At 42.8% G+C, this 17,816-nt stretch overlaps 3 protein-coding genes across 3 annotated transcripts in view; all 3 read left to right on the forward strand.

The window, feature by feature from the left end:
* The first annotated feature begins 211 nt into the window (after positions 1-211).
* Positions 212-1,701, forward strand: LOC142894992 (odorant receptor 131-2-like). Its single transcript, XM_076035717.1, has one exon. The coding sequence runs from the start codon at positions 549-551 to the stop codon at positions 1,479-1,481; it is 933 nt and encodes a 310-aa protein (XP_075891832.1). The 5' UTR covers positions 212-548; the 3' UTR covers positions 1,482-1,701.
* A 474-nt stretch (positions 1,702-2,175) lies between these two features.
* LOC142895418 (diablo IAP-binding mitochondrial protein-like) lies at positions 2,176-4,822 on the forward strand. The gene is made up of 6 exons (XM_076036438.1): positions 2,176-2,273; positions 2,674-2,809; positions 2,906-3,028; positions 3,596-3,706; positions 3,832-3,928; positions 4,318-4,822. The coding sequence occupies exons 1-6, from the start codon at positions 2,230-2,232 to the stop codon at positions 4,512-4,514; spliced, it is 708 nt and encodes a 235-aa protein (XP_075892553.1). The 5' UTR covers positions 2,176-2,229; the 3' UTR covers positions 4,515-4,822.
* A 4,605-nt stretch (positions 4,823-9,427) lies between these two features.
* nectin3a (nectin cell adhesion molecule 3a) overlaps positions 9,428-17,816 on the forward strand; it is a 29,026-nt gene continuing 20,637 nt past the window's right edge. The window contains exon 1 of the mRNA XM_076036439.1: positions 9,428-9,713. Coding sequence (XP_075892554.1) covers positions 9,626-9,713 — 88 coding nt within the window. The 5' untranslated portion in view covers positions 9,428-9,625. The remainder of the gene's footprint in view (positions 9,714-17,816) is intronic.

Below are 17,816 nucleotides of genomic sequence, written 5' to 3' on the forward strand. Positions count from 1 at the left end.
GATGTTATGCTTTGTCTGATGTTATATCTTGCTTATTGTTTTATATGTTGTAATTTTGTGGCGATTTGCTTTGTGGGGATTTCTTGTAAGTTAAAGAAACAGGTGTCTCGGATGCAAGACAAATATCAGGAGGAATTCTGACAATAAGAGTACTCAATCAAAGTGACCCAAAACAAAATGCAAATGAGAGGATGGATGACCTTCTTTCTTTTTTTTTGGAACGCATGCTCAGAGCTGTTCTGCAGAGAGATTACAACATATTAGCTAAACCACATAGTATATATATCTGACTGTGGCAACCTACTGCTCCACTTACAATAGTAAGTCCTCTCACTGCCTCGAGGAGATCAATGGGAACTTTCTGGGCTCAGGATCATATCAACACTCGGGAGGTTTGGGAAAATGTCAAAATAAGTATTTGGATAAATAAGACTGGTTACAACCGTTTATAGGCAATAACTGGCTGTGCAATGTTGCTAACTGAAAATGTGATTGATTTTGCAGTTCTGGTCTTGTCCTCGGTGGGTTAACTTGCGACTTGGAAACAAATGGTTGGCAATACATCTGCAAATGCATCAGTGCGAACACAGATCAATTGGAAAGTGATTTTTGTTCAGATTCTGGTGTTTGCTTTCCTCTGTATAAACACAATGATGATTCTGACATTTTTTACAAGGGCTTATTTCTACACAAAAATGCGTTACATCTTATTTGCTACCAGTCTGCTGTCTGATTGTCTCATGTTAATTGTGACAAATGTGCTGCTTATCTTGACCGTTTCCCCAATCCCTATGCCGTTATCTCTGTGTCTATTTTTTTTTGTGGTGTCGTCTGTGTACGGTTTTGTCACACCGGTTACTCTGACAGCAATGACTCTGGAGCGATATGTGGCCATATGCATGCCACTCCGCCATGCACAGCTATGCTCCAAACTCAGAGCTCTGTGGTGCATCTTCATAATTCATGGCATCAGTTCGGTGCCCTGTGTCCTCATTCTGTTGTCCTTCTTTGCACCTGCCACGCAGAACCTTCTCAAAAAAATCCATATCTGCGCTGTTCAACGGTTTACCACTCGAACCTGGCAGATTGACCTTAGATTCGGCATTAGCCAGACTTACTTCCTAATTATGTGCATAGTTATTATGTTCTGTTATGCAAAGATAATGAAAGTGGCCAAGGCTGCATCAGGAGACAATAAGAAATCATCAAGGAAAGGGCTGAGAACTGTAATTCTTCATGGTGTTCAGTTGCTGCTGTGTCTCACACAGATGTGGTGTCCGTTCATAGAGGCCGCTGTGTTGAAGATTAGCTTAGTGGCGTTTATCACTGTCAGGTTCTCTAATTATATACTGTTTTATCTTGTTCCAAGATGTCTAAGTCCTCTCATTTATGGTCTTAGGGATGACAAGTTTGTGCTTGCACTAAAATACTATGCTCTCTGTGATTTCCGTAGGAACAAATCTTTAGATTTGACAAAGTAAAAGCACAGGCAAATGTAGTTTTGTGTTAAGGTGCCTTTCTAATATAAAAAGTTTGTAAACTGTAAATGTGGTCTTAAATGTGAAGTGGCCAGTTTCTGTTTCCCAATATAATAAGCCTCAGCTCTGCACTCTTGATTACTGATCTGTATGTCTTTTCTGTATCTATTACAATGAGCTTTTGCAAGTATGTGAGGGTGAAATTAAATATGTCACAATCAAATGTCGTCATGGCCTGTTTCTTTTGCTGCCATCAACATGTTCCTGCTCAACTCTACTCCAAATAATTACCTTTAAACAGTTACCTTTAAACTGACATTGTGTGGTTACATCACCACTAAGTCACACACTCACATACAATTGTGCACATGCATAAAACAATCAAAGAAAATTTGACATTATTGGCAAATTTTATTTCGGTGGCACTAATTTCAGCACTTTTTGTTACTTTATTGTTGTCACAGTATTTGTTTATTATAATTTTGTTACACAACGTTTAATGAACCATTGCTTATAAAAAAAAAAATAGTCCTGGTGATGTGTTTTTGAGGGAAACTACGAATTAATGTTGGAAGAGATTATTTTCACCTTGCAGTGGAAAGCACACAACAGACATCTATAATTAAGATCAGCACTACCAAATTACTTTGTCACTTTCACCACGAGGGGGCAGCAGTGTGCAACTAGAATCCACTGAGGAACCTTCAGCGAGAAGGAGAAAAGAGGGGAAGAACATTAAAGGCGGACCAACATGGTCGGGCTTGGAAGAGTAACGACTTACTTCCGCCTCTTCAGGTATGGCTGGTAATTGTTTTTCTTTTAAAACTGAAAATTTGCCATTTTTTTTAAAAAAGAAGAAGATATTTAACATTTTAGTAAATAATTAAGTCTGGTTTCGTCAATACTTGGAATGCTGAAACATAACCCTGAAAGCTGTCCCCAAAATTGGACTTTCGTCGCCTCTCTTAGCCCTGATGTGTCATATGGTCTTGTTTTCGTTTTGATTCAGTGAAATAAAAGGTAGTTCCACAGTATGCTATGCAGCATTTGTATCGATGTGTGCAAACCCTGGTAACTGGTTAAACAACCCGTTTCGCGTTATTACCTTTTTGTTATACCTTACAACTTTACGTAAGCAAAACACGCGTACGTTTTCTAGTGCTGAAGAAATCGTGTGTGTGCTGTGTGTTTACAGGAGGTCGGCGGCTGTCATCTTAGGCGGCAGCAGGCACCTTGTAGCCCGTAAACCTGGGAAATGGAAACACATCCTGTACTCAAGCCTGGCGTCAGTCACCTGCGGCGGCGCCCTTTGTGCGATACCTTTCAGACAGGCGAGCACACTGACCCAAAATTGAACGTGCCTGCGATTTTCATCTTTAGTTTTTGCGGGTCTCTTATTTTGCTTGCATGTTGTTACTCTGTGGCAGGCAGATGACCTGTCCCATGACTCTCTCATCAAACGAGCTGCGTCTCTGGCGACAGACAGCTCCAGCACCTTCCTCTCGCAGGCCACACTCGCTCTCATAAACGCCATCACAGAATACTCCAAAGTAAGTTCTCTCACTGTTCCTTCGCAGTATCTTCGTTTATTTTTTCGATGGACACCGTATACTTGATTAAAGGCTTGACTCACTTGCAAAAGTAATTTGTCATACATGCGTATCACACTGCATCCACTGCTATGCTTTGCATTTAGTTATTATTTATTTTATTATTGTTACCATTTTATTTTGGTGGTTCTCGCAATGAAATGATTCTGATTTTTAAATAGACATTAAATACCTATAACCTGGCTTTTCTCACTTCTTACTCAGCACCTGTCTAAATTGTGAGACGAGCAGAAGGGCTGTGTTAAATTATGTTCTAGCACATGTATGCGTAAATGTGGCCCACTAAGCTTTCTAACCCGGCCCACTGAACTTGAAGAAATCTTAGTAATAGTAAGTTAGTCATAAAATAGCTGTATTTCATAAATTTCTTTAGTGTTTTAAGAGTAATTTTAGAACCCATTGTGGCCCACGAGTCAAAAAGTTTCACCACCCCTGTACTGGAATATGGTGAATGGTTGAGTTGAAGTTTTGACGGCAAATTGTGTCTGACTGTCTTCTCTGTGACAGGCTGTCCACACACTCGTTTCTCTCCAGCGACGGTACTTGGACTCTCTAGGAAATCTGTCCCCGGCAGAAGAGGACACAATTTGGCAGGTGATCATTGGACAGCGTTCACAGGTTTGTATAAGCTGGAAAACATATGGATTTCTAACCCACAAATATGTCAGCAGATTGTGACATTGTCAGTTCAGGGCTGCGTGGGAACCAAAATGGTGTTCCATTATTTTCCTCTATCTTGACAGGTCAATGAGAGACAAGATGAGTGCAAACGTTTTGAGTCAACCTGGGTCAGCGCAGTCACGCTGTGTGAAGCGGCAGCAGAGGCGGCGTACACTTCAGGTGTGTGTGGAGGGGGGAATGTTTTCAGTTGTGCGGCAGTGTGAGCTGCTGGGATGACATGTTGTAATGTTGAGGCAGGTCTTCTCAGGGCTTCTGTGAAGATGAATCGAAGCGTTGTGCCCTGAATCATCTCCCAAAAGCTTTTAAAGTTGATGTTTATTACTTTTCCTCTTCAGCAGCTGTCAGTGTTACACTTTCCACAGTGTCTGGATCATTTACTGTCACTCTGTAAGCCTATGTGTAAAGCCAAAAGCAGATGATGGACACGAGTGCCTTGTTAATGACCACACCTAATGTCTGGTCTCGAAGTGATATTCTGTCAACCTTAGAAGTTTTATTTTTTTTCTTGCATCAGTTTGACAGAGGCTTTGTTTTGAATGTGTGTGCAGGAGCTGAGCATGCGTCCATCACAATGAGGACAAACATTCAGCTGGCCCAGACGCAGGTGGAGCAGTCGCAGAAACTGTCAGCTGATGCGGACAAAAAGCTGACTGAGACCAGAGTGATGGAGATTGAAAGGATGGCGCAACATGCTGCCTCCTCAGATGAAGAAGAAGTGCCTGATGCTTATTTAAGAGAGGACTGAGTGAAAACAAGTATTTGAAAAAAATTGGGAAAGTGATTATTGAGATGTCATCCCACCTTGTGGTTTCTTTTGAGTCATGTGACAGTTATGTTGGGTCACACTTTTGAAAAGGGGAAAAAATGAGGCACATAATCCACATTGACTGTCACTTCCATGTGTCAGATAAAGTCAAACGATTATGTACGTATTCTGTGCTTTGTTTCCAACTTTGTTCCCTCTGTGTTGTTTTAGTTGCCTTTTGTTTAAATTTATTAATACATACTGGAAAAAATGTTTGGCAAAAACACTGATTAAAAATGTTTAGTGTTGCTAAGTCTGGATTTTACATTTTATATTTTACTTGTGTAGCTTGCCACAGTATTGCTGCGATTATGGTTGTGTGCGTCACTGTATCCACTTGGTGGCAATGTAGCACTGTCACTGGGAGCAGACCAGCAGCAGCAGGAATGAAAATGATAGGCTAAAATTATAATAATTATTGTTTAAAAAATAAAAAAGACAAATACAAAAAGTACTTTAACTTAAAAACGTTAACTTTCGAGCTAACGTTTGACCAATTTGACCAGCCAATAAGTTAGCTAAAGACACTTTTACTGTGCATTTTTTTTGAGAAGACATACCTTACTTTACTTTCTAACCTCGTTAAGTTTAAGCTCTGTTAGTATTAGCAAACGTTAGCTTTCTAACAGCCGTATCAGTTAGCTAAGAAGGTGCATTCGCGTAGTTTACCTTTCTTTGTGGGTTTTGTAGTGACGGATGAAATTGGAAGTTGTGGTGGTTGTGTCACTTATTTTCGAGCTGCAGACCTTGCATACTGCTGTTATCTTCTTCAGAGCGTCATCGACAACTTTATCCTTAAAACCAAATTGAATTATTCTTGGTCTAGCCACCTCTCTGACTGCTGCTCATGTGTTGATCTGTTGACCACGGTTGGTCTGCATGCAGCGTGCATTGCGCTGTAATCTGAAGCGTTATCACCCGATCATATTTCAAAATAAAACTAATTTTCCAAAGTAATCTTAAAAAAAAAAAGTTGCAAAAAATGCAAATATTTAATAAAAAAAAAAAAAAAAAGTCAAGTCAAAGTCACGTTGAGTCTTTTATCAGTGTTTATCAGTATCAGTCAAGCAAGCCTCAAGTCATGTGACTCGAGTCTCCCATCTCTGCCATGTCGGTGCTGGGTTGAACCTTTTTTTTAGCCCTCAAAACTGATTATTTGTTGCATAAATTTAAGAAGGTGCTGGAAACATTCCTTTGAGATTTGGGTCCATGTTGACACAACATTGTGCAGTTGCTAAAGATTTATCAGTTGCATGTCCATGATGCCCTTCTCCTGTTCCACTACATTCCAAAGGTGCTCTAGTGTGCTGAGGTCTGGTGGCTGCGGAGGCCATTTGCTCACGTAATTGTAAGGAGTAGGAGTAAGTGTGCCAGGAAAATATCCATTTTATTACACCAGCAGCACCCTGAACTATTGGCACAAGGCAGGATCAATTATTTCTTTTTTTCTTTTTCTTTTTTTAGACACTTCTCTGTAAACTATAGATATTGCAGTGCACTAAAATTCCATTTGAATGTTGGATAGATACATGTAAACATAGTTACGCAGATTTAAAAAAAAATAATAATAATAATTTTGTTATGCTGTTGAGTTTGTGTTATTTGCCAAGTGCCACTATGAACTGTGTTCTCCTCCTGGCATTTCAAGGTGTTTCTTGACTTGTTATTTGTATCTCTTTCTCACTCAACAACCAGGCTTTCACTGCAAATTAGCCATGCCCTGACTCTCAAGTAGAGCTTTTAAGCCATACCTCAAGACCCTGCCGTCATCACATCATTTTTTAGTGTCACATCCTCCCACACTGACAGAACTGAAACAACTATTGCTCACCCAGCTTGAATTTGAATTGGTTTATTTCCTGAAACCTATTTAAAGCAGTAATGTGGTTACAGAATGAAGCAAACAAGAAAAGAAGAACAAGAACAAGCAGCATGCTTTTTGTCCTTGGGTTACGATTCTTCAGACTTTTCACATGGAATTTAACTTTGATAAACCTAATTAAAGCCTTCCACCAGATGGCATTACACGCCCATTACAGTGATTGTTGTTTTTTTATTGATACTGTTAAATGCTGCCTATGCAGTTATTGGCCTTGTTTTTACCACTAGTCACTATTTTATGTGGTGTTTAAAACTGGTTGTGCTAAGGACAAGGTTGATTTTTTCTGTTAGTTTTATAAGTACGATTTAAGGAGCCACTTTATCATTGCTTAATGTTGGTGCTTATTCCTACATGTGCATTGCGCATGAATAATTTTATCTCTAACCCAGTGTGTGTACATTAATGCCGACACGTTGTATTTAATGCAATGCTTTGCAAAACTTAATTCTCAAACCAAGGTCATTTAAATACTTGTTAATTCCCCACAAAAGCACTGTAACCAGTACGTTCTACCCATTATCTTAATATGTACCTCAGAAAGGTCAGTGCGCACTGCTGAGGGTTGTTCAAAGGGAGCTCATTATGGGGAAGACCTATAGTGCTCCGAACACAAAGTGTGTAGCATCAGCAGTGAGGTGACCTCTCCCTTCTCGACATGGTCGAGCTTTGACGGGGGCTAACCAGTGGGGTCTGGTGGGGGCGAGGGTTGCGAAGAACGGCTCACCAATGTGACTGGTCAGGAATGTTGTGCTCAACAAAGGCTGTTTTCACAGACTGTAAAACCAAACGTCCCAGACAGTCTGTGAGGATGCGCACCCACTGGTCACAGGGGAGGTGGTGCCAGTGCACCCCCTTGCATGTCTGCATGGGGGAAAATGCAATAGTGCTTACACTCAGTGTTTTTGCAGCATAAAACCTCGGTGAGGTAACCGTAATTACAAAGGTCATGGGCCATAAATGCTCATAAACTATTAAGCACCACTGCAGGGGAGGTGAGGGTGCCGAACAAGCGTTGCCTGTGATGTGGAACAAATCATCTCGCTGGAAAAATTAAGAAAATAAATTGGTAACGTGATTGATATGTTATATGCATTTTGAAAGAAAACGATGAGATTTGATGAATACATGCAGGGTATGTCGTCTTGCAGTGCTAAACGGGAGACATTGATTGGTGAAAAGGGCAGCAGTAGGGGGTTTACAGCTCTCTGAGGGTATAAATAAACAACCGGAGGGTATTGAGGCAGGGGGTATAGCGTGGCAACACATTACAGGTCAAGATTCAATCACAGAGAAGCTGCACTGTGACGCAGGGAGAGGGAGACTCCCTGAAGTTTGCGCTCCCTGCATGAGGACAAAATCATGATCTATGAAGACGTCACTGCAGAGGAGGAAAAAAAGCTCTGCACGAGCGACTCGCATTGAAACGGGCATTTTTGCTTATCTCCAGGGAGTGACTATGGTGTCCGCCTGAAAGTGCTGAGGGAGCATGTTTATCAGTTCAAGCTACAGCGCTTGATAATAACACTGTGGCGCGCTCAATGCCAGGTTCCTGAATGTGTAAAAGCTGTAATTATCTCAAAGAAAAGAACAATGCGAGAGAGTGTCCCGTTACCTCGCTGCTGCAGAACAGAACTGTCACAGTGGTGAAGATGGGTGATGCGGCAAAGAGATTTTTTTTTGTTGTTGAGTGATTTAAGGCAAAATGTCCTTTACTAGCTCATCTCCTGGGTTTGATATTAGCTTTAACATTCCCGCCCTTCCTGTTCCCCTACATAGTTTCCGAATACCCCTGAGCCAGGTTACATACATGACCCCTCACTTATTCAAACAATAGGGTAACTGAGCTAATTACATATTACATAGTGAACACTCACACAAAGACGCCGTTGAAAGAATGGCAAAAAAGGCAGACGGAACTGAAAAATGTTTCAAGTGAAAACATCCACATCAGTGTGCAATTCAAAACCCCCATCTATAAATAGGCTGGACATGGTGATTAGAGAAATGACAGTGTAACCAGTTGCAGTCTGTCTTAAGAAAATCTGTGGAGCCTTGCCAAAAATGGATCAAGGTCCCCTGACTGCCAGGAAAAAAATAACAATAAGCTTTTATCTATATAATAAGGGCTGTGAATACTGTCAAGGTAAATACTTATTCATTCAGTTAATGGCCTAGTGTGTGCAGTGCCAACTTTCCCAAGTCTCCTTTAAGTTCATGGAAACCGTTTGCCGGCAAGGCTTAAAAAGACTTAAACAGAAAAGACCTTTTGGATGAAAGGTGAAACATCTTGAAGAACACAGAGGAAGTGCAATTACCACAACTCAAGCATTCATGACCACCTCAACATTTACAGACATACTGCATTTTGTCCACGAATGTTCCTGAGGACAAAAAAAACTCTGTGGATCTTGTCATTACCGTCATTTTATCCTTTTGCATGCACCAAAACTAATACTTGCTTTAAACATCCCAGTTTAAGCAAAATTCATTTTCCCAAGAAAGTGTTACAAGGCCACAAACAAATAACCTTTATTGTTTATTTTGTATCTGTTTTTCTTCTTCTGAGACCTAGAATGAAAAAAAAAAAAAAAAGATCTGGCAATGAATATAATATTTGACAATATATGATGTTAACACCCCTTAACAATTAATTATGGTTAAATAATGAACACAAATCAATTTCTACAGGGTCGGTACATAACACCACTGATGGGATCTGTCACCTTTAGCGGTGGAAGAGCTTCACTTTCAGCCCTCAGTGGGGCTTTTAATATACGGAAATACCACTTCTAATATCACAAGAAAAACAAACGCTGTTTCCTAATAACTGTCTTTAGTGGAATTTCCTTCCATCCCATAAGTGTTACCGGAGACGAATCAAAGGGGATGGGATGAGGGGGGGTGGGGTAGTGGGGACCATGTGTTTGAGTGCAGTGCAGTGCAATGCAGTGCACGCGTAGGCCACTTTTCTCCCCTCCTCATCACCCTCCTCCTCCCATTCCTCCTCCTCCTCCTCTCTCTCTCTCTCTCCGTTGTCCTGCAGAGGTAGTTCAGCCCACGCCGGTTGGTCCAGTGAGCGAGGCAGCCACAGCGAGGAGCAGGCACACGAGCTAAGGAGCACGGAGTGCCGCGGCGGCGCACCAAGTCACTAACTAACGGGACGGGAACCATGGAGAGAAGACGGCCGCGCCGGAGGACTTTCCCATCCGACGGAGTGCGACTTTACGCCACATTTCTCGCCCTGTGCGGACTATCCTGTGAGTTGTCGCTCTTTTCCTCACCGCCACCAGCCGCTCCGTGTCTGACTTACCTCCACCCACCTCGCCAGCCACGCTTCTCTTTGGAGAAGTTGCCGCTGCCCTGAGTTTCAACACTCACAAAAACCAGCCCGTCTCCCCGGAACCGGGCCGTGTTGTTCCGTTCATTAGCAAAGCTAGCTCCGTTTTAGCCGCCGGGGTCGTGGCCGAAACACGAAAGTAGCGCACGTTCACCGTTAGCCAACGCCGTCCCCTCCTTTTGTTTTTACGACTTGGATCCCGTTAACTACGACATTTTCCACTTCTGCCCGCTGCTGATTCCACGCAGCGGCAGCGAGGAGATTTTTCTTCTTCTTCTTCTTCTTCTTCTTCTTCTTCTTCTTCTTCTTCTTCTTCTTTGCGTGTCTCGTTTGGCAAAGATAGCGCACTTTGGCCAGGCGGTAACTTTGAAACTCGTTGCAGAGTTAACGGCATTAATTCCCCTCGAGTGCATTTCTATCGTCGGTTGAAGTTTGTACGTCGCATCATGATTGACACGGCTGCCCAGCAGAGGGGCAGCCTGGGGGGGGGCAGGGCTGTCTCCGACTTAATCGCACGAAAAGCGCCGAGCAGCAGCAGCAGCAGCAGCGTGGGGGAATTGCGGCGGCACAGAAATAGAAGCGAAATTGAGTATCCCGAGTGTCACTTATGGTGAGCAAAAAGAGGAACGCCTTTTGTGAAAAAGTTCGCTAAGTGGTTGGACTCTGGCGGGATGGGGTGGGGGTGGGGGGATGGAAGCGACGCAGGGGGACAGGACAGACAGACAGACAGGCAGAGGAGAGGAGAGGAAAGACAGTCTTGTCCGCTCCGGGGCGTGAGAGGTGGCAGGAGGGGGGAAATGAAGACATATTTCAGGGGGAGACACTGCAGTCACGCAGTCTCTGGAAGTATTGACCTGCATTTTGGGCTCCATGCCAACCCAAGAGAACCCTCCAGTCACTGTACCGTCCCGGGTAGTGCAGAGCTCTTGCTATGTCCTCTTCCAGAGCTGGGGATTACAGCACAGGCACACGGCTGGAGAGTAGAGACAAATGATAATGGATGCTGAAGTAAATACTGCCTTGGAGTTTGTTATCCCATTTCCTCCTGTGATTCATAGCAATACCGGCAAAAACCTAAAAATAGGGTCGGTGGAACCTTGGGTGCATTTCTGAAACTGCACAAAAGTAATAAAGGGGAGGGGAAATTAAGTCATGTTGTTTGCATCTTTGGCATTAGCTTTTAAGTGATGATATCACAAAATATTTTGATTTTGTTGAGTGCATCAGTATTTGTTGCGCCTTTGAAGGCGACATGTCCTGTAAGTGCAACCACTATGTTAAAACATCAGCCTCCTTGGTGGAGACTGTTTTACAATGTGTTCAATGTGCTCCCAGTGTAGCAGGTCTTCTGTAGCACGATTCCGGCACATGGGTGGATAGCGGATATGGTCACGTCTGAAGCAAGCACTGTTCACAGCTGCAACCAGTTTCGCCTCTCAGTCATGATGACACACAAGAAACACAGACCTTCCTCTATTATGGAGCTTTTTCTGTCATTACCTAAAAACCTGTTTTTTTGTTTTTTTGTTCAGAAATCTACAAAGGAACCGTTAATGTACAGTTGCTAACTAAGCTGATTCAGAAATGTGATTTATTACATCTGCTTGTAGTTTCATTGAGCAGTCAGTGTCTTCCATAGGGAATTAAGCAGATTGTTCGCACAACGGATAGAGAAGGTTAGCGTTGTTGGTGTAATGTTTAGAAAAGAAACGTGAGGAGGTTTTAACTGTCAGCAACATATGGTTGTGACCCATGTGGTCCAGGGCCAACTGCTTTGTTTTTTTATCAGAACACAAGTGGGCAAGGGGACTTGGTGGAGGGAGGTGAAAGGGGGGAGGGCACCTTTGGTGCCGTTTTCCTTCACTGGGACATTTTTAGATCCCTTATAGTGCAGACGGTCTCCTGAGGAGGGGATTCGTTGAAGGCGTGGCCACTGGCTGCAAGGTCTGTAATTGTAGACCAAGTTTTGAGGTTTCTGCTCTTGGGGCCCGCATGATTTATAATATAAATAAATAATCGAGTAATGGAGCAACCCAAAATTACAGACTTACACAGAAATAGATTTTCAGAACGCAGTGGATTAGCTGAACAGATTTGGTCCTGGTTGAGTTGAGGTGCATCACTGGTTAATAAGTGTCAACAAGATATTGTCAAGAAAGAAATGTCTGTGTTGGTAAGGTGCTTCTATAATTTTAAGATGGTTAAGTTGGTTACTTTGGTGTAAATGAAAGTAATACTTCTGCTGCATTCACACCGAGTCAAGTGTTGCGTTGAAATGTCGTAGGGCCGTCTTACCGCGTTAACGTTACTGGATCCACTGTCTGACATCGAGTCTTGCGCTTTGCTGTGTCACATCTGTGTGAAATTGCAAAAGAGATTGTGATTGGCAGCCAGAGTGTGATGCAGACTCTGTATCAAAAAGCTAAGCTGGGCTCAGCGCCTCGTGCCAGATAAATCTGCGTGGAATTACTACATCACGACTGGATGTGTGGACCACCTGTGCTGTGAACACAGCCTGGTTCAGCTCACTTGATGTCTTTGTATTGTCCAGATTCCTAAAACAACTTTTGAGCTTAGTGCGTGGCTTTACAAAGCATTTCCGCTGGGGATGCAGATGCAATTTTCAAAGATGACTTATGTCAGCTGCAGTGAATACTTAATTCATTATTCAGCATTGGAAACGCTTAAAGTGGATTTGAGCCTGGGCAGTGTGTCCGTGGGCTGCAGCTGTAGCCTTCATCAGTTGCACTCTGTTAGCAGCAGACTGAAAACTCTTAATCACTTTAAATGGATGCACTGTTTTCTTTTGGGGAGCAGATGAGCTGGCCGCTTTATTGTGGGTCATTGTGGCTGTGTGTGGGGTTCAGGGAGCTGGCTGTGGTCACCGGCTTCTGCAGACTCCACCCTTTGCTTCCTCCTCACCAGCAGATGTGACTGTCGGATGCTTTTGTATGCGTTCGCTGGTGTTCCATCAGTAAATTCGGAGCGCTCGGCTGCAGTAGCGCACCCCTGCACTTGATTACTGTCAGCCGGCTGCTTGCACAAGTCTGGTTTGGTTGTTTTGCAGTTTGCGGGCATCATGTCATTTTCACGTCAAGCATGTCATTTGCGTTCCCCTCAGATTGGGTGCATAAGAATGCCCGCAGTCTATCCTCAGTGGCTCACTCTGTTAGTCCCGGCACTGGAGAAAACAAACAACCATAGGTCAAGTAGCAGGATGATGCGGTTCTTACCTCCTGCTCATGCTTTTCAAGCTCAAAGCTCAACCCTCTCGTTTCCCCTAAACTGCGCATTTTTTTTTACCAGAGCCTGCTGATTGCTGCTTTCACCAATAGCCTATTATTTCTGTGTTTCAGCGGGTTCATAGAAACCATGAATGAATGAAACACCTACTCCCTTGCCGTTGTCCTGAAAATAGCAAACTGTCGGTTCCAGTACACACACAAACCTGGGTTTAATGAATCTCCTGTACTTATGAGTAACAGCCCTCCACATTGCTGGCACCACAAATACTAGCTATTCATTCATAGAGAATAAAGTAAGGAAGAGGAATTTAGTTTTGGGCCAGAGTGCTACAGACAGGGCAGGGAAGTTGAAAAACATTTCAACTAAAAAAAAACAACCCTAAAATGTTTTCCATGTGATCTAATGATAAAACAAATCGAGGGAAACATCCTGCCTCAAAGTAGCAAGTTTCCGTGTTACTGTGTTATTTTGTGTTAAATTCTTACCAGACCGACTTTGGGAGTTACCAGTCATTAGGACTACAGTGCGCTGGTAATCAGCCATTTCCTCCCAAAATTAGGGAGGGAATGGAGGACCAAGCACAAAAAAAAAACCACAGACATGTTAATATTAGACCTGTTTTTGTTTTACTTTGTCTTTTATCTTGTAGGTTTAGCAGAGTGAGAAATTTACAGATTGACAGAAATCAACTGATTTGAATGATTGCATTTGTAGGAAAGCGCTCTCTAAAAATGCCTCCCGGCTGCTTCCATGGTTAGTTAGTGTCTGTGAATGCACAGAGGGAAACCTTGCAACCCGTTTTTTGCCTGCTGTTTTCACGGATTTTCCCCGAAAGAATGAGTCACAAGTATGCGACTGTGGTTAGACCCATTTGGCTACACTGTGGCTTCACAGTCCATATTAAAGAGGTATACATGCATATTGTGCACAGTCAGCAATTGAATCCCCCCAGGAGAGAAGTGCCAGGGTTATAGGAAACAGGTGTGGTTGCTTTTCACCACTCGGTCTTATTTGTTTCACTCATTCTGTTGGTGGTCAGGTGGCTATGATGTTTGGGAAGAGTACACAGTTGCTTGTATGCACAGACACCCCACCAGCACCACCCAAGTGGGAGGTTAACACCCACCAGTCAAATAAAAAGCATTGTTGATTGTTGCAACCAAATGTTCGGTATTATTGTCCTGTTTGAGGGATCAGATATCTGAAGAATATCAGTGTTGGTTAAGACCAGTGCAGGCCCACGCTAACAGATTGCCAATTGAGTCTTCATTGTTGCAATTGGTTGATGTAGCTGCCGTCTGTTAACCAGTGGGGTAAAAAATTAAGCGCAATATTTTATGGACCGTAGCAATTGTCGAAATCTCAGTCATTTTGAGCTGTTGTCTTGTGTGTTATTGGCTACGATAACAACACTTGATAATGTGATGTAATTTAATTCACCGTGTAATTTGATTTTTTTTTTTAGTTTAACAGCAGTTGTGCAGAACAAACAAACATTTCATGATGTGTCGGAAAACCATACAGGCCATAGAGGGTGAAAACTCTCAGGGCATGGTTTGCTACTCTGCGGGCACAGCATAAACATCAAAAAGGGATTACTAAACTGTGGGAATAGTTTACTAACTCAAAAGCCCAATGTTTCCCGTGTATTTAATTTTGCTTATGTGGGGGCAGAAACAGGATGCAAAATGGTTACAGTGTTGCTCCTCTTTCTTGAAAAAATGCCCTGGCATACTGTGTCAGACGTTTGGGTGCTGACAGTTATCAGGAGCCGCGTTTGGATAAGTGCTAACTGCTAACAAACACGACGGCTCGTCGGCGATTTGCTTCTGCTAAGATTGTGATGTGAGCAGGTCCAGCAAAACAAGCGCCACGTTCTAATTTAAGAGCACAGACATCTCGTTCTTTAAATATAGACTGGACTGCTTTACATTGTAGTGAAGTTTAACCGTTCACTTTTTTTTTAAGCCATATAAATAGGGCACTGGTGACTGGTGCCAACTTTGGTTCATACTGTTGGAACACTATGTCAAAGCTAACATGTAACCTGAGTCCCAGCAGGCTTTCCAATGGACTTTTTCCACAGGGTTTTTCCTTTTCTTTTTCTTAAATCCAAGAAGTGAGTTGTCGCTTCTTTAAATCCAGCGCATAGTTTTGGATGTTGTGCATAATGTCGTTCCAAATGAAACACTTTAGCTAAATACTTCACTTACCAGCTGAAACATGTTGTTTGTGTTCTGTTGTGGGATCAGTATAGATGTGTTTTCTGGAATCAAATTTTCAAAGTGGGTGGTAAGAGTGAATCAAGACTATTGCTTTTAATCTGTTGCAGACACAGGTTAAGAGTGTGTTCCAGAAAATCCTCATGTGATGAGAAAATTAGCTGCGTCTCACCAGCCCAGAGCTGAAATGCCACACTGACCATGCCACTTACTGTTCTTATTGACCACCGGATGACCACAATGCAGAGACCGGTTTTGGTTGGACGGCACCACGTCCGTCTGGGTTGTGAAGTGGTGATAAGTGACGTCTGCAGTGATGCAGATTGCTCAAAAATGTTCAAAACAAGTTTGTCCTATTTGCCTTGTCATACTACACACGTCCTTATAAACATGAAGTCGATAGTTATAAGGAAAGAAACAAAAATGTATCGTGACTGTATTAGTAAAAATAGATTTCAAAAAGCAAATTCTTTACTGTAATTAACTTGACTCCATGCTACCTACCAGCAGCTTTAATTGGGAAAAACAACATTGAATCTTGTGTATTTCATGCCAAAATGTTCTCGTTTTTCACGCCACAAATCCTTTTAAATCTTTTTACTTTTCCTGAAACCGCCATTTGAATGACTAAAATTAATAAGTTACAGTCTTAATGCCTGTAATATTCAAATCCCTTGAAACAAAACAGTGTTGTTAGTGGGTTTTTTTGCTGTAACAACTATCGGAAAATCTCAAATGGCACAATTATGGGAATCATTAGAAAGGAAAACAATCAAAGTCCCTTTGGGGTCTATGCGGTGTGTGGGGAACTGTTTTCATTGTGTTGGATTAGAGTAATAAAAGTGCACTAGTGTATTTAGAGCCAGTCTGCAACCGAGGAGTTTATCATGAGCACTGCATCATCACCATCGTCACTCCATCCAGCCCCCAGATGTTGATCTCTTTTTGTCAGAAAACATAAATCTCAAGCTTGATTTGATGAAGTTACTGAACTAAAGGTTAGTAGGATTATATTTTAATTAAATAATTATTATTATTAATTTTTTTTAATTGTCGCTTTTGATGTTTGAGGCAAATGTGGCGGCTTTTCTTCTTCTTTTCCCTCAGCTTAATGGTAGTCGGAGTGAGTGGTGTGAATAATTTATCACGGGTATTGGCCAACCATAAAACCACTTGTTCCAGACGTGCTGATGATTCAGTTGTCTTTGTGTGGTGTCAGACTAATTGCTTCAGTTAGTGGATGTCCAAACGCTTTCTCAGAGCTGTCACACTCTTCAGATGAAAAGACTCTTTTTTTCCCCCCTCATTTTTAAATTGTTATCGCTCAGCTATCTGAAAAGGGACTGGACAAGTAAGTGCACGTTTCGTGATTTAGTGCACCTCGATACGACCGGCATCTACCCCCCAAGTCATTTTCCACACAGACCCTCAAGTAATTTTGGCGGCGATTGCAGTTAACTTGGTAATGGCATCAGCATGTCAGGGATATCATACTTGAGCTCTAATTGAGAAAGACCTCCTTTGTAGTAGGCTCCAAGTGTATATACTCTGCACGGCAGGGGAAAAAAAAGGCCTTTGTGGTAATTTTCGGACCAGTATACATTCAGATATAAATTTAGCCTTTTCTTTCAAGTTTTGAAATGGAAACATTTCGTGACACACTATCTGGTGCACGGAAAAATAACAATGCCGTGCCTCCGTGAATCCAAAGCACCGCGTGTGCATACCTCAAGCCCCCACCACCGCAAACAAATCCCACACAGCGGAGCAGGATGCCGTAGGAGTGTTTGTGTTTGGTGTTGCTTTGATAGACGGGGGCAGGCACTGCCGTTCGCGGCGAACGGGGTTGCAGTTGACGAGCAGTCGCAGCCGACCGCGACACTCACTACGCCGACGATATTGATCTCTCGCGATTACGCGCGGGTCTCTAATGAGACGTCAATTGGATGAGAAGGGCAATGCGGTGCCGCGGGGTAGCAGCAATAAGGAAAGACTTTCGAGGAGGACGGTGACATGTGAAAGAGTTCCGCCCGCCCCCCTTTTCAAGGGCCTGTCAGTCTGTGTTTGTCTCCACTATGAATTAGCCCACTAAAAAAGCCTCCCGCCCTCACAGGATACAATGCTAGGAAGGAAGGGGGTAGATTGGAACTGGTGTACGACTCGTGTTTTCGTCGCACTGCACAAATATTTCTTACGATAAAGGCGCGCCGTAAAGCAGGCAATTCACAACTCGGCCCGTCCTGTCTCGAACTGATTAAGACACTTGCGGGCCACTTGATAATAAATCACCCAGAGGGTGTGGAGGCCGTGTATTGTCTGACCTCTTTTTTTTTTTTTTCACCTCTTTTGAGCGTAACAATGGCTCCACAGTCCCCATTGACTTCTTTGAGTTTCTATTGTCCAAAGTAACGCAGAGTTAAAGAAAAGTTTATCAGATGTTGCCGTTCGTCCTTGCCAGACTTCGGTGCCTGGAGGTAGAAATGAAAACTGCTCCTTTGAACGTGTCCATCGTCCACTCACCTAAAAGTGAATGACGCTGGAATGTAGTCAGTTCG

Source organism: Nelusetta ayraudi, unplaced genomic scaffold (assembly GCF_046127955.1).
Source record: "Nelusetta ayraudi isolate G7.1 ecotype Tasmania unplaced genomic scaffold, CSIRO-AGI_Nayr_v1 ptg000048l, whole genome shotgun sequence".
NCBI classification, from domain to species: domain Eukaryota; kingdom Metazoa; phylum Chordata; class Actinopteri; order Tetraodontiformes; family Monacanthidae; genus Nelusetta; species Nelusetta ayraudi.